Source organism: Erpetoichthys calabaricus, chromosome 16 (assembly GCF_900747795.2).
Source record: "Erpetoichthys calabaricus chromosome 16, fErpCal1.3, whole genome shotgun sequence".
Classification (NCBI taxonomy): Eukaryota; Metazoa; Chordata; class Cladistia; order Polypteriformes; family Polypteridae; genus Erpetoichthys; species Erpetoichthys calabaricus.
The window spans coordinates 71,052,812-71,071,805 of record NC_041409.2 but is presented as its reverse complement, the minus strand read 5'-3'; the positions used below and the strand labels follow the sequence as shown (position 1 = coordinate 71,071,805).

At 41.2% G+C, this 18,994-nt stretch overlaps 1 protein-coding gene across 1 annotated transcript in view; it reads left to right on the top strand.

Moving 5' to 3' along the window:
- ltk (leukocyte receptor tyrosine kinase) overlaps positions 1-17,569 on the top strand; it is a 186,992-nt gene extending 169,423 nt beyond the window's left edge. The window contains exons 20-29 of the mRNA XM_028822370.2: positions 2,230-2,416; positions 6,128-6,218; positions 6,379-6,443; positions 6,595-6,724; positions 8,272-8,369; positions 8,655-8,747; positions 10,775-10,876; positions 11,290-11,424; positions 11,652-11,742; positions 15,057-17,569. Coding sequence (XP_028678203.2) covers positions 2,230-2,416; positions 6,128-6,218; positions 6,379-6,443; positions 6,595-6,724; positions 8,272-8,369; positions 8,655-8,747; positions 10,775-10,876; positions 11,290-11,424; positions 11,652-11,742; positions 15,057-15,932 — 1,868 coding nt within the window. The 3' untranslated portion in view covers positions 15,933-17,569. The remainder of the gene's footprint in view (positions 1-2,229; positions 2,417-6,127; positions 6,219-6,378; positions 6,444-6,594; positions 6,725-8,271; positions 8,370-8,654; positions 8,748-10,774; positions 10,877-11,289; positions 11,425-11,651; positions 11,743-15,056) is intronic.
- The last annotated feature ends 1,425 nt before the right edge of the window (positions 17,570-18,994 follow it).

Below are 18,994 nucleotides of genomic sequence, written 5' to 3'. Positions count from 1 at the left end.
TACTTTTTATCTGAAATAAGCTACAAGTATATAATTACTGCCATTGAGATGAAGTGGTACAACCTACCATTAGAGCATCTAAGTACAAATTTTCTAGTCATGGTGCTTTCCAGTGAAGAATGCAAGAGTCAGGATTGTGCTGGACTCAAATCATGGTATAAAGTAAAAACATAAATGGAATGTCTCCATAGTACAGCAGCCTTGCACTTTGGTTTACTTCCAGGCCAGGGCGCAGTCTATGTGGACATTGGTGTGTTCTTCCTTTATTATAGTGTGTTTGATCCACTAGCTCTTGCTTTTTGGCTGGGTAGGCCACTGCATTTCAGACAATGAAGATTCCAGTTCATAGCCAGCACCATGACTGAAGGAGTCATGTAATCTGTGTGCCACTCTTCAAAAAAATAAATCAACTGCTCTAAATTATGCTAATAATGTACTTTGAATAGTCTTCACTTTACAAGGCGCTATGAAAGTGTATGTTTGTCAAGCTGAGTGGGGAATCTAAAGGTACCCAGGTGTGTGTGTGTTTACATGAACTTTGCTCTGTGCCAGTTTCTTGCTTCCACACATTGCTAGTGATTTAAGCTGTGCTTCTTTCCAGCACTAGGTTAGAAAATGAGAGGTAAAAAACAAGAAAGTCATTTTTAACAACAGTTTTCTGATTAGTTTGTCATCTAGTGCCATCTGGTGGTCAGTGGATGTATTGTTAACTTTTGTCTTTGATATTCTGTTTATCTTTTAAGTGTGTCTGTTAGAGCCTCTTAACTTTATATAGTTTGTTGAGCCTCAAGGAAGGGGTCCTCAAGTTCAGTCCTGGAGAGTCACAGTGTCTGCAGGTTTTTGTTTGACCACATTAACTTAATTAGCTGCTAGTAATTCCTGAACCAACAAGACTGTGCTTTGTTCTTGTTAAATTGGTTGCTTTTAATTACTTCTTGTTTTCTTAACCAATTGTCAATTAATAATGAGATGCAAATGATAAAGTTGCCACCAACTTATCGTCTAATTTGGTCTCATTTACACATTTGTGTGTTGATTATGAAGTAAATGTTTTAATAAGAAGAAATGGAAGAGAAAACCCCTGGAGGATTTCAAATTACAAAAGCTGCTTTAGTATACAAATAAGGTAGATGATATTTTCAGAAAAAAAAAAAATCTGCCAATATGGAGGTGAAGGGAGTTTGGCTGTCGAAAACTAGCACATATTCTTCATCCCAGAGCAGTATTTCCCAACCTGTGGACCCCAAGGCAGCATTGCAGGTGAGCTGCTGCCAACCCCATATGAAATCTTGCCTTCTATAGACGATCTTGCTCAATTCCCATTGGCAGCTTTGTGGTGGATCACGGCCTATCCTGGATTAAAACCCCATCCATCGGTTCAATGATCATGCTCATTTCAGAGCAACAGATCGCACTTGAGTCACTAAGGAGGAAAAGCATTGAAACGCCATGATCATGCAGCAAACCCCTCCACTAGAATTAAAAATCTAGATGATAGTCACAGAAAGAAAATCTGCCAACACAAAGGCATAGGGAGTTAAGCTATTGAAACCAGCAGTTGTGATGGACATTTTTTTCTTTATCCTAGAGCAGTGTTTCTCAGACTGTGGGTCATGGTCCACTGGTCGGCCATGACAGCATTACGGGCAGGCCGCCTCCAGACAAAACCCCACCGACCCTCCCCCAAGCTTTGACGATTGTGCATGATTCATTAAGGGGGACCACTCCACACTCTCCCTGAGAAGAATGCCCTAAATTCATGGAAGAAGGCCAAGCTACTGGGTCGTGAACACACTGGCATGTGAAAAACTAGGTCGTGACACCACAAAGGTTGGGAAACACTGTCCTAGAATGATCTGATATGGAAGATTGAAAGCTACAGAATAGAATAACAAGCTCTGTTATTAGCAAAAATTGACTTTTAACAAAAAAGTGCAACTACTGCAGACCTGCAGGACCAAACTTCAGGACCCCTGGCTTAGAGGCACCAAGGAGTCCAAGAAATGGGCTCTGAACATAACTCTTAGGGTAAAAGTTTTCCATTCAGCCAGCATTACGGCATTGGGCACACTTTCCTTAGCCTCAAGTGTCTAAAGATGGCTTGCCCAAATTCTTAAAACTAAGAATCCTAAGGATATCAAGATGATCTGAAAAAGATGTACAAGAAATATTCATCTCTTACTCTTCTCTCTCCTGCGTCACCCAATACCCCCAACACACCCAACATAGTTTACTACAGGAAGAAGAGCCAGCTAGAAGCTGTCCGTATGCGCCTGCAGAGCCCTGAGTACAAGCTGAGTAAGATCCGCACTTCCATCATTATGACCGACTACAATCCCAACTACTGCTTTGCAGGCAAGCCAACATCTCTAGGAGACCTGAAAGAAGTTCCACGTAGAAACATCTCCCTACTAAGGTAAGGAGCCTGAAAAAACCTGCATCAGCCAGTGCCTACTTGTTCATCCTGTCTTTGCCTTCAAATTATAGGACACCTGTTCAAGCAAAGCTAAATGAACATGCTACCCAAAAATGGTATTTTTTTTAATAAGTTACTTACCCCAAATAGTTTTGTAGTGATGACAAAGAAAAAATTTTAGTCTCATGTTTTCATTCAGAATTTAGATAAAAAAGTTAATGACATAATAGAAGCCAATGGTGACCAATGCTGAAAAATGGCAAACAATATAAAAAAAACATTCATGGGAAAAAAAAGGAATCTCCCACTACATGTTGCATAATCCACATGTCTGTTATAAAGTCATATGTTCAAATGTGCAAAACATATACATTTTTTCCAAAAATGTTGTTACATATATAGTCCTGGAAAAATCCGCGCACACCATTAACAAGAAACCCAAATCCACATGGGATTGTCTTGTTGTGGCCATGAAGCCAGACTCAGGCTGTTACTGTATAAAATGTTGATTTCTTTATTTTATTTAGGGGAAGCCAGCCTTAACTCAGCTTATACACAATCACAGACACAGAAATGTATCACATCAATTAAATAAAACAATGATAATGAATGCACTGAATAAATGATGAATGCATAACCAATGTGCCTGCAGAAACCCATTTAAAAAAACCCAACAGCAAAAATTAACACAGATGGAAAAGATACCTGACAAAACATGAGGCACAACAGATAAACAATAAACACTCACGACAAAGTCTAAACACACAAATGCAGATTACTGTGAAAAATGAAATTAGATCCCAACTGGACACCCTTTAAAATGTAATGTAATGTAAAGTTTTGTCCTACTGTGGTGGGGTTGTTTACTTTGTAGAAGTTGGAAGTGCTCCACAGACGAAGATGTTTTCAAGCTCATACAGAATCACAAAAACAAGCAGGTGCAATACAAGAACGCACATCCAACAGTATTTTCCAAGGAGAATGTCATTATAATCCAATTGAGGGGTGAATGCAGTGAAATAAAATTGCACAAGATGATTACAATCCTGCTGGTGTCTTGTGGCTTACTTTAAAATCCAGCTCCTCATCTTCTTTCCCCCAGCAGCCCCCCGCAACAACAATTAAAGCTGCCCAATGATGCAATACTTCTCTGGATGCTGGGAATTGCGTATCATTTTAAGTAGCTCTTCTACAGAAATCTTGAACTGAACATAAGACACTTAAACATTGAATAAGGGAGAGAGCCAGATCTTCATACAACTGGACAACTGACATGGATTTATGCAACATGAGTAATTTTAGATTATTTATGTATTTATTTAAACAATTTGCTGTTGTACAGCATTGGTCACCATTGGCTTGTATGGTGTCAAACTTTTTTTCTCTCCATTCTGCATGAAAACGTGGCATTACATTTTTTTCTTGGCCATCACTACAAAGTACATGGGGTAAGTAACATATAAAAAATACCCTTTTTGGGTGAGGTGTTCCTTTAAATGTGTAAGCTGACCATGGTGTAATTTGATGTTTCTGCTTTTTCGTAAAACAACTGAATTGACCAGTCCAATTTAAGAGTAACCATGAGGCACTGACACTCTTGCTTACCAGTAAAATGATTTCTTTTTTTTCTTTTTTCTTTATTTATTAATTTTATTGTAATCATTCCATACAAATAGATCAATTTATAACAAAAAAAAAATTGAAGACAAATCAAACCCCACCCCTGAGAAGGAGAGCTTAGCCAAAGGAGAATTGCTTAGGGCTTTTTAATAAGGCAACAATAAACAGAAGAAAGGAAGAAATATATATAGGTAAATAAAAAAATGGAGAAGGGAATTAAATGCGGTAATAGTTATTTCTCTTATTCTAAAATAATATTGATTAGATCCTGCCAGGTTTTAAAAAAATTCTGTACAGATCCTCTAACTGAGAATTTGATTTTTTTCAATTTCAAATAATATAAAACATCGGTTTCCCACTGACTTATCAGAGGAGAGTTAGGATTCTTCCAATTTAACAAAATAAGTCTGCGTGCCAAATGTGTAGTGAATGCAATCACCGTTTGCTTGTCCTTCTCCACTTCAAGTCCGTCTGGAAGAACACCGAACACAGCTGTTAATGGGTTAGGAGGGATTGTGACCCCAAGGCTGTCTGAAAGGCACTTAAAAATTTTGGTCCAAAATGATGTTAGTTTGGTGCAGGCCCAAAACATGTGACCCAGTGAGGCAGGAGCTTGGTTGCAGCGTTCGCAGGTTGGATCTTGCCCTGGAAACTCTTTGGACAGTTTTAAGCGAGACAGATGAGCTCGATATATAATTTTTAGTTGAATAATTCTATGCTTTGCGCATATGGAGCTCGAGTGAATTCTCTGCTTTGCTACCTTCCACTCCTTTTCTGATATATTGATTAAGAGATCTTCTTCCCAATGTCCTCTTGGGTCTTTGAAAGGTAGGGACTCTAATAAGATTTTATATAATGTGGAAATGGTGTTTAATTCCTCGAAATTGAGCAGTATTTTTTTAAAGCATGATGGAGGGTACGAGGTGAGGAAAATCGGGCAGTTTCTGTTTAACAAAATTTCTAATTTGAAGATAGTGAAAGAAGTGTGTAGCTGAGAGGTTGAATTTGGAATGTAATTGTTCAAAAGATGCAAATATGTTGTCTATATAAAGATCTCTGAGCATTTTAATCCCAAAACTTTTCCAGGTATTAAAAACTGGATATGTTTGCGAGAGTTGAAAGAGTGTGGTTCTCTTGCAGAGGTGCCACGGATAAAAGATTTTCCATCTTAAAATGCTTTCTAAGTTGGTTCCATATTCTGAGTGAGTAAAGCACAATTGGGTTATTAGTATATTTGCGATAACTTGCATTTATTGGAGCGCAGAGCAGGGAGTATAAAGAAGTACTACAGGATTTTACTTCTATTGCGAACCAAACCTGTGTATGTTCATTTGTTTGTGTCCAGGTTTTTATGGCTTGTATGTTTGCTGCCCAGTAATAAAACTGAAAATTAGGTAAAGCCATGCCACCTTCTGCCTGAGGTCTTTGTAGGGTCGCTCTTCGGATACATGGGTGTTTTGAGTTCCAAATGAATGAGGTTATTGTTGAATCTAATTTCTTAAAAAACGATTTATTGATATATATTGGAATGTTCTGAAATAAAAAAAGAAGTTTAGGAAGGATATTCATCTTAACAACGTTAATTCTTCCGGCTAGAGTGAGATGAAGGGTTGACCATCTATGCAAATTTTGCTTAATTTTTTCCATACAGACGGCAAAATTTTGTTGATAAAGAGCTTTATGTTTAAATACCTAGGGGTAAATATCACAAGTAAACTGATCTGCTATGGTAAAAGGTAGGGTGTCCAATCTAATATTATATGCTTGTGAATTCACTGGAAAGAGTATACTTTTATTCCCCAGTAAAATGATTTCATTTATCAGAAAGAGGACTAACTGGAAGGAGCTGTTCCTTCAGATTCTCGGTATGGATCAAGAGACCAGTTGTTAACAGAAGGTGTTTTCTTAGCCATTCCCTGCTCCTTCCTCTTACTTATTTAAGAGTTCTGCCTTGTCCAGCAGCTATGAGTATTAGTCCAAAAACGGTGATCCTGGTGATCACATGTTAAAAATATATCAAGATTCTCTATAATCAAATAATGAAGAACATAAATTTGATTTCATTCTTTTACATTCATTTCTTCCCTCCAGGGCCCTGGGTCATGGAGCATTTGGTGAAGTATACGAGGGCCGTGTGTTGGGAATTCCAGGAGAAAGTGGCCCACTGCAAGTTGCAATCAAGGTAAGACTTCATTGGAACTCTTCAAAAGGGACAGAGTGAAAGCATGAGTAAATGCAGCTAGAACAGAAGGTGACCCTTCTTGTGACATCCAGTTATTTGAAATTATGGAGGTCACTGTAAATGTGAAGACACGTGGATGAGTGTGATATCTCACTTACAGACACTCCCAGCAATCTGTTCTGAGCAGGATGAGATGGATTTTCTCATGGAGGCTCTCATTATGAGGTAAGAATATCCCACTACTGGGGGTGTAGGACAAAAATATGCTGCTTTAACTTAAATCACACTTACATAGTATGTCCCCCGTCATCACCCTTGCAATTCCTTGGTCTCCATCAATCTTTGTGATAAGCTGCTTTCTGGAATGTCTTTGCAGTAAGTTCAGCCATCAGAACATTGTGCGCTGCATTGGAGTGAGTTTGCAGACACTGCCACGCTTCATTCTGCTTGAGCTGATGACTGGTGGTGACATGAAGAGCTTCCTAAGGCAAAACAGACCTCGACTGGTGAGTGGCCAGTAATCCTAATCCTACACCTGACCAGCCAAGACACCATTGCTGTAACCACAACATGCTAATGCCAGCCCTACTTGACTTGCCCACAGCCCTTTTACCAATGGACATCACTACTGCTTCCCCTCCTAGGGTCTAGCAGCCTGCCCTGTGCTTGTATCAGTTTCTCATGAGCTCAGAGTATTATAGCAGCCACCTAATAGTTTTAGTCCCTCGTGCAACCTTTCTTGTAGTATATGCTTACAGCCTCTACACTTGTGTTTTTCAACAGGTTTATTTAGTGACTCTTTGTAATTCTTTGTGGTGGTGCACCTTAATGACTTGTAGGTTGTTGATTCAATGACTGGCACTCATTCACAGTGTGATCCTGATGAAGTCACATACCCATCTTGTACTTCAACTGTGCAGACATGGAAGGGCATCTTACTGTAGCTTGTGCTGGTGATCATGTCCTTGTAAACAACAGTGTATCTGGTTCAATGCCCCCACCAACGACTCCCTGGCTGACCTTTAGAAAATCTTTTATCCTGCTGGCACTCCAGTTGTAGAAATACACCAGTATTTATCTTATAAGAGAGAACAGATTGCAATGGGTATTCACTGTGGAAAGGTGATAAAGGTTACTTGATTAATAATATCCATGTAAAGCACAAGAATGGACAGTTCAGCACTCGCTTATTGACTTCCTGGTAACCTTCAGTAAGTCACCTGAACCGCTGGTGATCCAGTATCAGACAGAGGTACAACAAATTGTACTATACTAATATCCATCCATTATCCAACCCGCTATTTCCTAACAGCGGGGGGTCTGCTGGAGCCAATCCCAGCCAACACCGGGCACAAGGCAGGAACAAATCCTGGGCAGGGCGCCAACCCACCGCAGGACACACACACACACATACCAAGTGCACACTAGGGATAATTTAGGTTCGCCAATGTACCTAATCTGCATGTCTTTGGACTGTGGGTGGAAACTGGAGCACCCGGAGGAAACCCATGCAGACATGGGGAGAACATGCAAACTCCATGCAGGGAGGACCCAGGAAGCGAACCCAGGTCTCCTTACTGCGAGGCAGCAGCGCTACCACTGCGCCACCGTGCCGTCCACTATACTAATATGTCACATATGAAAAGTACTCACTTCGCAAAAGTACTCTTTGAAAAAAGTTTACTTGATTGACACTGGTCATGTAAAGCACAAGGTAACTGTATTTAAAGCTCACATTTGACATCCTGATTGACCTTGAAAAAGTCTCATAATTTGCTGGTGTTTCAAAAATACGAATGAACACAGTAAGGCCAATGAAAAGTGCTTCAATTGAAAATGTATGAATAAAATAAAGGTTGCTTGATTACTTCACACCTGAAAGCACAAGGTAGCCAGTTCAATGCCCACCACTGGCTCCCTGAGTCTAGCAGCTGAAATGCCCAAGTGATTGTCTCATAACAGTGAAATATGTTAAACAGGTGTTCACTGTGGAAAGATGCTATGTCATTATGTCTTGTTCTTCCTAATCTGACTGTATCTCTTCTCCTGGCAGACACAAAGGTCATCACTCTGCATGCTGGACCTGCTACACATGGCACGAGACATTGCCTGTGGCTGCAAGTACTTGGAGGAGAATCACTTTATTCACCGGTATGGAGAAGAAGGAGGGAGTTAGGCTTAGTTGAAGTCAGCAGTTGCAACAGACATTTTTTTCTTGTGCCCTGCCTAGATGGTAAACACAACAGTGACCTTTGTAGAGCTGGGCGCCAACACATTCCTGTGAGTGGGTCGCTGCATTCTGTGGTGACTCTGAGGCCAGGCTTGTAGGTTACTAAGTGTTATAAAGTGTGGCCTCCAGAACACAGCTCTGATTGGAGAGTCTATATTTTTTTCACACATCCTCGAGCTCTTACAGTTTTTGTTTCACTGTTTTAGAGACATTGCTGCTCGGAACTGTCTTCTGACTTGCGCTGGATCTGGAAGAGTAGCCAAGATTGGTGATTTTGGGATGGCTCGTGATATTTACAGGTACTCTGTCCTGTCAGTTAGTCCTGTATTCTCCACAGTTGGCAATTCTATGAAGGCAGGATCCCATTTTGTAAAATGAGTTATGAGTTCATATTTTCAGCATATATCATCTTTCTGTATGTATAGTCAATTGATCATTCTTTATTCTAAGTAAAGGATAAACCTTGAGATTCAACTGTGACGACGCGGGTTCTGCTCCACATTCCCATCTTGCTTTCGGGAGCCCTTGAACCCTGCACCGTCGGTAATGTCACCGATGAGCTTGGCAATGAGGCACAACAAATGGAGCAAGGGGATTGTGTAAAAAAGTGCAAAGTGCTTTTATTAAAAACAACAAATCAAAACAGTGTCCAAATAAATAGTGTAATGTCTATCAAATCCTTAAATCGTCAATCAATAAATTATCCAATAAAACAGTTGTGAAATGGAGGTTAAAATAACAAATAAATCCTTTAAAACGAGGTTAAAACAACGACTGGAAGCAGTCCTTTAAAAACAACGAAGCCCGGTGTCTTCTTTTACCTGGCGGCTCCCCTGCTTCTCCCATCAGGCTTCTCAACAGGGGAGTCGCCCTTCCTGCAGCTGACCTTCTGTCCGCTCATCTGGTCTGGAGGCTTCCCGATCCCTGACTTCGGTTTAGCACTCTCCAGACCGAGACTTAGGTTTTTCCCCAACGTCCAGGACACTCAAGTCAGGGAATTCATCACCCAAGCCTCCTGACTCCTGCTGTCTTCCACAGCGAGCCATCCTTCTCGGTGGTCACTCCCGCTCTTCACAATGCTCAATGGGAGCAACCACTACCAACTGCCCTCGGTGTTGGCCAAACACCCCGCTAGGGCACAACTGACAAGCTGCCTGCGCTCGCTATCTCTCTCTCTTACTCACTCACTCTCTCACACACAATGGCTTTCTCTCCACACTGCTTCCTGCTTTCTCACTCCTGCAACCTCCTTTTCTTTTACTTTTTGTCATTCTCTCCTACTAGCCGCCTCGCGCTTCTATATATTACGGGGACGTGGATCAGCTGTGGCAATCAACAACTCCCGGGAACAATTACGGATGCGGACGACTCCTCACCTGTACACTTAAGTGAGAATCGCCCGCATCAATGAATCACCCCAGGAACCGATCCGCAACACTTACCACGCCCCCCTCTCTAAGCTGCGAGTGCGGCGATTATTTATTTAAAACTGGCCCTTTTGACATGAGCTGTGGACCTGTTATACCACATCAACATTTTGACACTTAAAACTTCGAGAAGCTAAACAACTTTTTCAGGGATATATGGTTATTTAGCAGATAGATCTGAACCTGTGAACTTATGGTTTCATGTTGCATTCTTTAACCATAAATTTACACTGTCTGGCACCTGCTATTTACGTAGGATATAGAGCAGAAGAAGTTTAACAGATTGCTGACATTTTGCTGGCCAGACCAAACACACCCATATTTTTGATGGGAAAGGTAACTGGAACACTCAGAGAAAGCTCATATGAACACAAACATGCAGACACCATGCAGATGATGAATAGACTAGGTATTGAATCTGAGTTCCCAAAGCAATGAGGGAGCAATACTAAATACTGTGCAATCCACCTGCAGAGCCCATAAAACCTTCATGTATCCATGTGCCAAATCCACCTTATCCAGTTTTTGGATTGCAGTGAACTGGAGCCTACCCTGTTTAAATTGCAAGATAACCCTAAACAGGACACCAGACCATAATTTGACACTTTTATTCCTACCCACACATACTCATACTGGATAAAATCAGAGTGGCCTTGGAGATGTGGGAGGATACTTCAGTACCTGTAAACCTCACAAAGACACAGGAAGAGCACGCAAACTCAACACTGAGACTATGCTAGAAGTTTAAGCAGAGTTTAACATAGCTCCAAAGACCATGGGGAGTGAGAAGAAGCTTGAAAATGTTTACAGAGAATTGATTTTGATTCTAACATAATTCTCATACTCTTTTGGAGATGCTGATTTACATTCTATGCCTTTCATGTTTCTTGCCCCATCAGAGCCAGCTACTATCGAAAAGGGGGACGAGCAATGTTGCCTGTTAAGTGGATGCCCCCTGAAGCCTTTTTGGAGGGAGTTTTCACTTCTAAAACAGACACCTGGTAAGAGTCAATGCCCTTGGTGCCAAGTATCAGATGATTTAGGCATATAACTGTTGTTGAGCTGGACTCCAGGAGGTAGAGGTGATCAAGGATGGGAATGGTCATAACTGTTGAAGTGACCAGCTGTAAATGAAAGAGAGGCAGACAGTTGGTGAACTGCCTTGGCTCAGAGGTCACAAAAGCAGACTCTAGCTAAAACCAGGAAAAATATCAGAAATGTCCAAGCCCTGGGTAAAAAGCAAGTCTGAAGATCTGCTGGGAGGTTTACCAGGCAGACTGCATTAGCTCACCAGGGCCAGAACAATGTGAGGAATTGGTAAGCTTTGCCTGTGGTGTTTGTTTAACTAGTGGTGGGATCCATATGTATTTCTGTTAGCAGTGCTTTCATCAGAGTTTTCTGTTGTGCCCTTCAGGTCATTTGGGGTTCTTCTTTGGGAGATCTTCTCTTTGGGTTACATGCCATACCCCTGCAAGACAAATCAAGAGGTTCTGGAATTTGTTACAAGTGGGGGAAGAATGGACCCTCCTAAGGGATGTCCTGGTCCAGTGTAAGTGATTCAAGTGGGTTTTTACTTGTTGGCAAGGACATGAGTCATGAAGTTCTTTACAACTGGCAACAGCCGTAATGTCACTTCAGTGTACTTGCAAGGTTGTTGGCATCTAGTGGTGCTAGTTTGAGAGCCTTTCGGACACATTTGGAGCTCTTTTAAGACAGCATGGGCACACAGGGTGAGGAAAAGTGGATATCCTTGACACAAGTTACTCTCTTTTGCAGCTACCGCATCATGACCCAATGTTGGCAGCACTGCCCTGAGCACCGGCCCAACTTCTCCACGATTTTAGAGAGGATTGACTACTGCACTCAGGTAAAGGAGTTGCTTGTTGGTCAACCAAAGTTTATTATTCTGGAGGCATCTATACTCACTGCCTGGGTTTGTGGTAAAGAGAGTATTGGAGTTATTAACTTTGCTATTTCCATTGTAGGTAATTTGTCCGCTGCTGATGCTGCTGATTTATCTTAGCTAGCTGGCTATATTAATTATAGAACAAATGTTGCGTTACATTCCTAAGGCAGGATAATGAAGCTAGTTAGACTCCCATCTCCTCATTGTAGCCTTTTAGGACCTGCAGGCCACTTTGTCTGTGAGGTTAGAATTGGCCATGGGATAGAAGAGGTGGTTACTAGTAATATGTGGCCTCTCTGTACATATTTGTGGAATAAAATTCTGAAGAGGAAAGTGCCAGCCTCTTGGAGAAGGCAGAGAAAAGTGATAGTCTGGGAGGTTTGTGTCTTATAGTGTGATGGGAGCCATATACAAGTACCATGGATAATTAGGTGGGAGTCTTCCAGTGGTGCCATCTACATGTCATCCAAGAGAGGTCTCTATTTTACTCCAATCCCAGTTTTGACTTTTCACGTAGGGGGCTGCAGAATTTGGAGAGATTTTTTTCATTATAACATTATTTGAATTTAGAATCTCTGACACATGTAGGCCAATTTGCTATTTAAGTATATCTCATTTCATTTTTGCTTGACTAGGACTATGTTACCACTTGTGCCTTTTTCATCATTAAATCAATATTTGTACAAAGACAATAGTTTCATCTTTGCTGTACCTTAGCTGTACAACTGCAAAGAAAATAAATCAATTTTTAACAGCTAATTAAATTATTTTATGAAAAAAATTGTCTCTAAGTAAATTACATACAGTATATCAAGTCTTTTAGGAATTTAGCAGATTGATCTGCATCAGTATATGACCGAGCGTACTTTACATCCACCCTCACTTTCACTCTGTCATTCATGTGTTGGTAATGTGTATGTGACCTTTAACTCTTGTATTTTGCGTGAAGTCTGCCACTTCAGTAATGTGTACTGTATTGTATGTTTAAGTCCATAGACCACATCACATACAGTAATCAGAAATCTAGGGCTGTAATTCTTTCAGGAAAGCAGTTAATATGTAAGTTAAAGATGTGCTTGATTTCACTGTCAGTATTGCAATTACTTTTACTTATTTGGCTGACGCCTTTATCTAAGGTGACTTTCAGCATTTATGATACTATTGCGTACATTTCTTTTGTTTTTTTTTAATTGAAATGTTTTTCAGTCTAGTTTCAGACACATGGGATAATTTTAATGCTTTTCGGGATCTGTGTCAATACTATATACTGTCTTTTTATATTTTTTTTCTTGGACCAGAAAACATTTTATTATACTTCAGCTACTCCCTCCATTCTTCTTCAAAATCAGAAATAATCTTACAGGCCTTATAATAAGGGAAGATTCTTTCCTGTGGCTGAAATTGAAAAATTTCTGATTTATTTCATTAGTTGAAATTTTTGTCATATTTCACAAGGCTTACTTTCTGAAATTATTAATGTACCAAAATGACAGCATGTGTGCCCTCTGCTAGGGGCAAATAATGACAAACCAAGTCAAGGATGCATTGCAGCATTCTTCTTAATTTTATTGTGAAGACTACAAGTTAAAGACCCTGCTTCAACCTGATCTTTCATTCCAGCTCCTTTGTGTATGAAAGACAACCAATAAATTGCAAGCGATAAATCTATGCTGGGCAAATAAGGTGCTGTAAATTTCAATACACTGTAATAGTGATATAATTAAATTATATGTAACATTATATGCTATATTATAATATTCATACACTGATAAAAACAAATGTTGAACGGACTCACTCAGAAGTAAGTAAAGTTTTGTATAAGCAGCACGGTGATGGATTGCACAGTGCTGTCCAGCTGCATGTGGATGTTGTCTCGTGTGGAGTCTACCTACTTGTGAAATGTATCGGTCGGTGTGGATTTTTCAGTAGGTTCCCTGTTTTTCCTCACATAGTCCCAAAGTCGTTTGCGATTGGTCAGTTGTGTATTTCGAACTGGCCCAAGTGTTAGTGTGAATACGTCAGTGGGCCCTATGATGGACTGGTACCGTGTCTAGGGCTGTTTCCTGTCTTGTGCCTAATACTGCCAGGATAGACTCTGGACCCTCATAACCCTGAATTGGACAGAGCAGGTGGCGCAGTGGTAGTGCTGCTGCTTTGCAGTAAGGAGACTGGGGAAGATTGTGGGTTCGCTTCCCGGTTCCTCCCTGTGTGGATAGCGCTTTGAGCACTGAGAAAAGCGCTATATAAATGTAATGAATTATTATTATTATTATTATGAATGTTTTGTTAACGGTGTTTCTATTTATTATGATTGTGCAAGTATGTGTAGCCTGTGTAGTGGGTCTTTACAGGTCGTTCTATACTCTCATTGAGACATACTCAATCTGGCTAGACTGAATGGTATGGCAGACCCTCTTCTAAGGGGAGGTTTACCCCTTCGTTTTGTTTTTACTTTGTCATAGCGTCCTCGGGCTCCTTATTTGTTGCGTACCAGGGGCCTGGCCAGCTTCCTGAAAGCATGGTTCCCTGGGGAAAGATCAAACGGAGCCCCTTAAATGTTTCTTTGTAAACAAGCCATTGTAACAATAAAATATATTACAATGATGACAATATGATTATAATGACATATTACAAAAAGTAAACTGGTGTAATTTTGGTGCATTCTGGACCACTTTGAGAAATCTGAGAAAGAATGCAGTTTATTATGGTATCAAAACATGCCCATTAATAAGAGTCTGTGTGACGTAAAGGGCAAAGCCTTGCCATAATAATAATAATAATAATTAATTTTATTTCTATAGTGCCTTTCCCATGCTCAAGGTGCTTATTTAAACAGTAGGGTCAGTCAGTCAGTCATTATTCAACCCGCTATATCCTAACACAGGGTCACTGGGGTCTGCTGGAGCCAATCCCAGCCAGCACAGGGCGCAAGGCAAGAACAAATCCTGGGCAGGGCACCAGCCCACCGCAAGGCACACACACACCCACACACCAAGGACAATTTAGGAACACCAATGCACCTAACCTGCATGCCTTTGGACGGTGGGAGGAAACCAGAGCACCTGGAGGAAACCCACGCAGACACGGGCAGAACATGCAAACTCCATGCAGGGAGGACCTGGGAAGTGAACCCAGGTCTCCTTACTGTGAGGCAACAGCACTACCACTGCGCCACCGTGCCACCCAACAGCAGGGTATATAATATATATTTGGCTTTGATCCCCCAAAAACTTACTTTGTTTTCTGAGTTTATGCCTCTGTGTCCCTCTTTTTAGGACCCTGATGTCATCCATACACTTTTGCCACTTGAGTGCTCCCCTGCGGTGGAAGAAGAGGGCAGTACAGTGATGCGTCCTGATATTTCTGGGGGTGCAGTTCCCATGCTCGTCACTCCTGCACTAACCTCTGAATCTGATGTCCATCCGAACGGCCAGCATACTGAAGCCTTCAAACAGAAGATGAACCTGCAGTGCCCCCTGCAGAGACCACAGGAGTTGTCAGTCCAGAGTGAGAGCTTACAATGGACAGTGTCCAAGGCAACAAACAGGGGTTCACCTGGGGCTTGGCTCTGCTCAGACCAGGACTCAGCTATCTGTTCAAATTCAACCAATCCTAGGCTAAAGAATAAAACCAAAAACTTGTGGAACCCCACCTATGGTTCATGGGTCTTAGAGAGCTTCACCCGCAAAAGCACTCAACAGCAGCAGTTGCCATTTCAGCACTCAGGAAACACTTCCAACACCACCACCGCTGAGAAAGAAGACTCTGGATTTGAGGGCAATGGCAGTTCTTCCACCTCAAGTTCCAGAGCTTCACCACCTTCTCCTCGGGCTTGCCACCCACAAAGTTCCAACATGATGCTACGTGGAGCTGCCAAAGGGGCCACAGTAGGAATGGATCTAGTTAAACTTCAGAGCTTTCCCTGTGGAAACGTTAATTATGCTTATGAAGACCAAAACTATGAGACAGAGAGCCTCCCTCTGATCATGAAGGCTTTAGGAGAACCCAGGAGTCAGATGGTAGGGAGCACTGGCAGTCCCTCACTAGCAAGTGAGCAAGATAGCCAACTAGTCAACAAGGCTGAAAAGCCACCCCGGGACCGGGACTCTGGATTCTCGTTGTCCGAAGACCTTAGTGTGACTCCCGTGTAGAACTCCCTCACTGGAGACGGGAGAGACACCGGTGACGTGAGGAGATATCTCCATACAGGAGACCTCGTAATCAGAACCACAAACCTAACAGCAAGCAATCGCACTTCTACACCTACAGGTTATATGGATGGCTGTGCGAGACAGTGATTCAGATGCTAGCTGTCCGGTCACTCACTCTAATTATTGGCTTGGTGCTTCTGGCCCCCCTGGTGTGGGGTGCTGATGAGCTTTTTGAAAGTTCTCGGTTTTGTATTCCTCTCTTTCACATAAAATCAAATTGAAATGCAGGATGAATATGTACTATACATATGATTTGAAAGCAACGTCAAAGGTAATGGACATACTGGAATTGCCAAGAAATGCCTGACAGTACTGATATTTGTGATGGTGGAACCAGTAGCTCCTTCTTTCATTCGAATGAGAAATGACCTCACTTAGCTTGGTCACACATTCATAGTTCAGTGTGAGAAAACGGCTGACAAGGAAATGTGGGCTTTTAGTGATGGAGGAGATGCCAATGGCTGATATTATTAAAGGAATTCATTGTGCCTGTGGGTGCTTGCGGTGTCGGATGTTGAGTAAAACACCTTAAGGCTATACGAAAGGCAACAGAAAGTTTAATGTCGACGTTTGATAATCAAAGGAGCCTGGGATATGATTGTTAATGGGTCCTGTCATTTTTAAGTATTCAGTTGTTTGTGCCCATTTTCGAATGTCAATATTTAATTCTTTTTTAAGCATTTGCTTATTTTTTATCAATACGACGGAGGCCATTTTGTGTTTTGGATTTTTAGATATTGGTCACCATGTTGTTTACGATTGCTCTACCTGTTACCGGTCACGCTGCGCTAAACCAAATCCTGCCCCCAGGCCGTGGTTCCATACACGATATCCTAGCTTTTGACTACTGAACAAATCATTTTACATGCCACTTACTTTCTTTTTTGATTATGGAAATTCATTTTTTACTTTGGTCTTGACTCTCCTATTTGATTCTTAATTCTGTGTTTTGTGTTGTCAAAAATCTCTCTTGCTTTAAAGGTTTATAAAAACTTCTATTTTTTTTTCACCATTCATCTACTGCTCTATTTTCTCTCCAATTCCGCGAGTGCATCACAACAATCACATCTTGTGGCCACAAGAAACTCCGGTGCTAGATTTGGTCAGAACGACGTGTTGTTGCCGGCTGTTTTGTCTCGCTGCACTATGACTGCCTGGTTTATGCGGGTGACATCGCTTTCCATTCAGTGGTGACACGATCAATGGGGCTACTAGCTATGACACTGGGCACTTCAGGTGTCCCTTGATGATTCCTACTGTATTTGCTCATTACCTTTAGTACAACCTGTGCACTCAAACAGGCCTCACCCTAAAATGGGGACGGTTTGGCATCATCCTTCACCATAGGAGCACTAGGCATGCCTCTGCCTTAATCCAAGGATTAGATTTGCAAGTTGCCACTGGCTTAGACGCTTAAAACAAGAAAGACAGGCTCAGGTTTATAGTTGAGAGAGACAGCCTTGAGTGGCACATGGGGCGTCACAAATGCAGGTGTCTTCTTTCTTTATTATTTCTATTGATTACTGTCTGCCATTAGGGAATAGCTGGCCAAAATTAAATACATTTCTTAACTGTTAGCAATTCCTAATATTTGTGAAAGAATATATGCACCCAACTGATTGCAGCACATATACACTATCTTAGGGGTGTCCATAGCCCAGTGGATATTAACCTAATGACAGGGGAGATGCCAAAACACAAAGAAATTGATGGAAAGCTGCCTGGTGTCAATGATCAGTGGTGAAAAGTCCACAAATCGGGACTCGCGCTCACAGCCGGGTACCATCTGAGGACCTGCAGGCATTACTGTGGCAGACAAGAAGAACAGCCATCGGGAACCAGTAGAGGCCCTCAATGGAAAAAGGTGACACTCTTTTATCTTGTCTTTGATTTCTCATGTATTTACCAGCGTTTTCCTGTGAAGAATTTCCTTATTCTGAATCTTTTCCTTGAAGACTGTTTCCAAATGAGGATATGATGGGTACAAATGTAGAGAAATGCCCAAACAACTGAGGACAGTAAAAAAATGGAGTCAAAAGCTGATTTCTGAAAGCCTTTTTTAGTATAGTAGAACTTATTTCAACTGTCATTGTGTCAGTTTTCTACTCTGGCATTCTCACTTAGAGTAAGTAGTAGAGAGCTGCTGTCATTGCTTTGTTCTTTTTTGTTTTTTTTTAACGCCTTTTGAGTTTTAAGTAAAGTTTTCCTCTAAATTATGAACAACTTTTAACATAATAAAGTCTTTTTTTAATCTCCTTTTGCATCTTACAAACTGGAAGGAAACTGAATTTTCACGGTTTGGTGACACAGAGTGTGGCTGGATGTTTGGGGCGGAGCTGGATGTTGGTGGCGTCCAGTCACCGTCAGATGTACTTGTGCGTTCACGTGCTGGGGTTCACTCAAACTGTCTTCCATGTATCATCCTGGAAAAGCCCAAGAAAGATCAAAAGGCCATTGCTAGGTAGACGGCCATGTTAACCAGTGTTAAATGAAGGGCAATGTCTTATTAGGGTTTGTTTTGACGATTAGTGTTATTACTAAACTAATTCTGTCAAGTTACGTGTATTTTGGTGTTATTTGAACACAAGTATGGGTCGTTTTTTTTGACCTGGAGATGCTTAAAATGTTTTCCATTTCAAATAATGATATTTAAAGTCGAAGTATTATTAAAATTCACCTGAAAAAGGAGTTTTTAGGGACATTTTAGCTTCGTAAAGTGGGGGAAGCCTGTAATTGTTACTTTTTTCAGGGTTCTGGTTGGCTGTATAGAATCTCCAAATACTTTATTTAGTACAGTTTTAAATACCATTCAGTTTGTTTCTTTAGTTGCATCGTAGATACCTCACAGCTCCAAGACACTGTCTACAATTCTCTACTAGGTCCCTCTTTCTGTGGAGTTTGCAGATTCTTCCGTCGTTTGGGGGAATTTTCACAAAGAATGTGCTGTATCTTTTATGGTTTGCACAACAGAGCCATTTAGGATTGTTCTACTGTTGAACTAT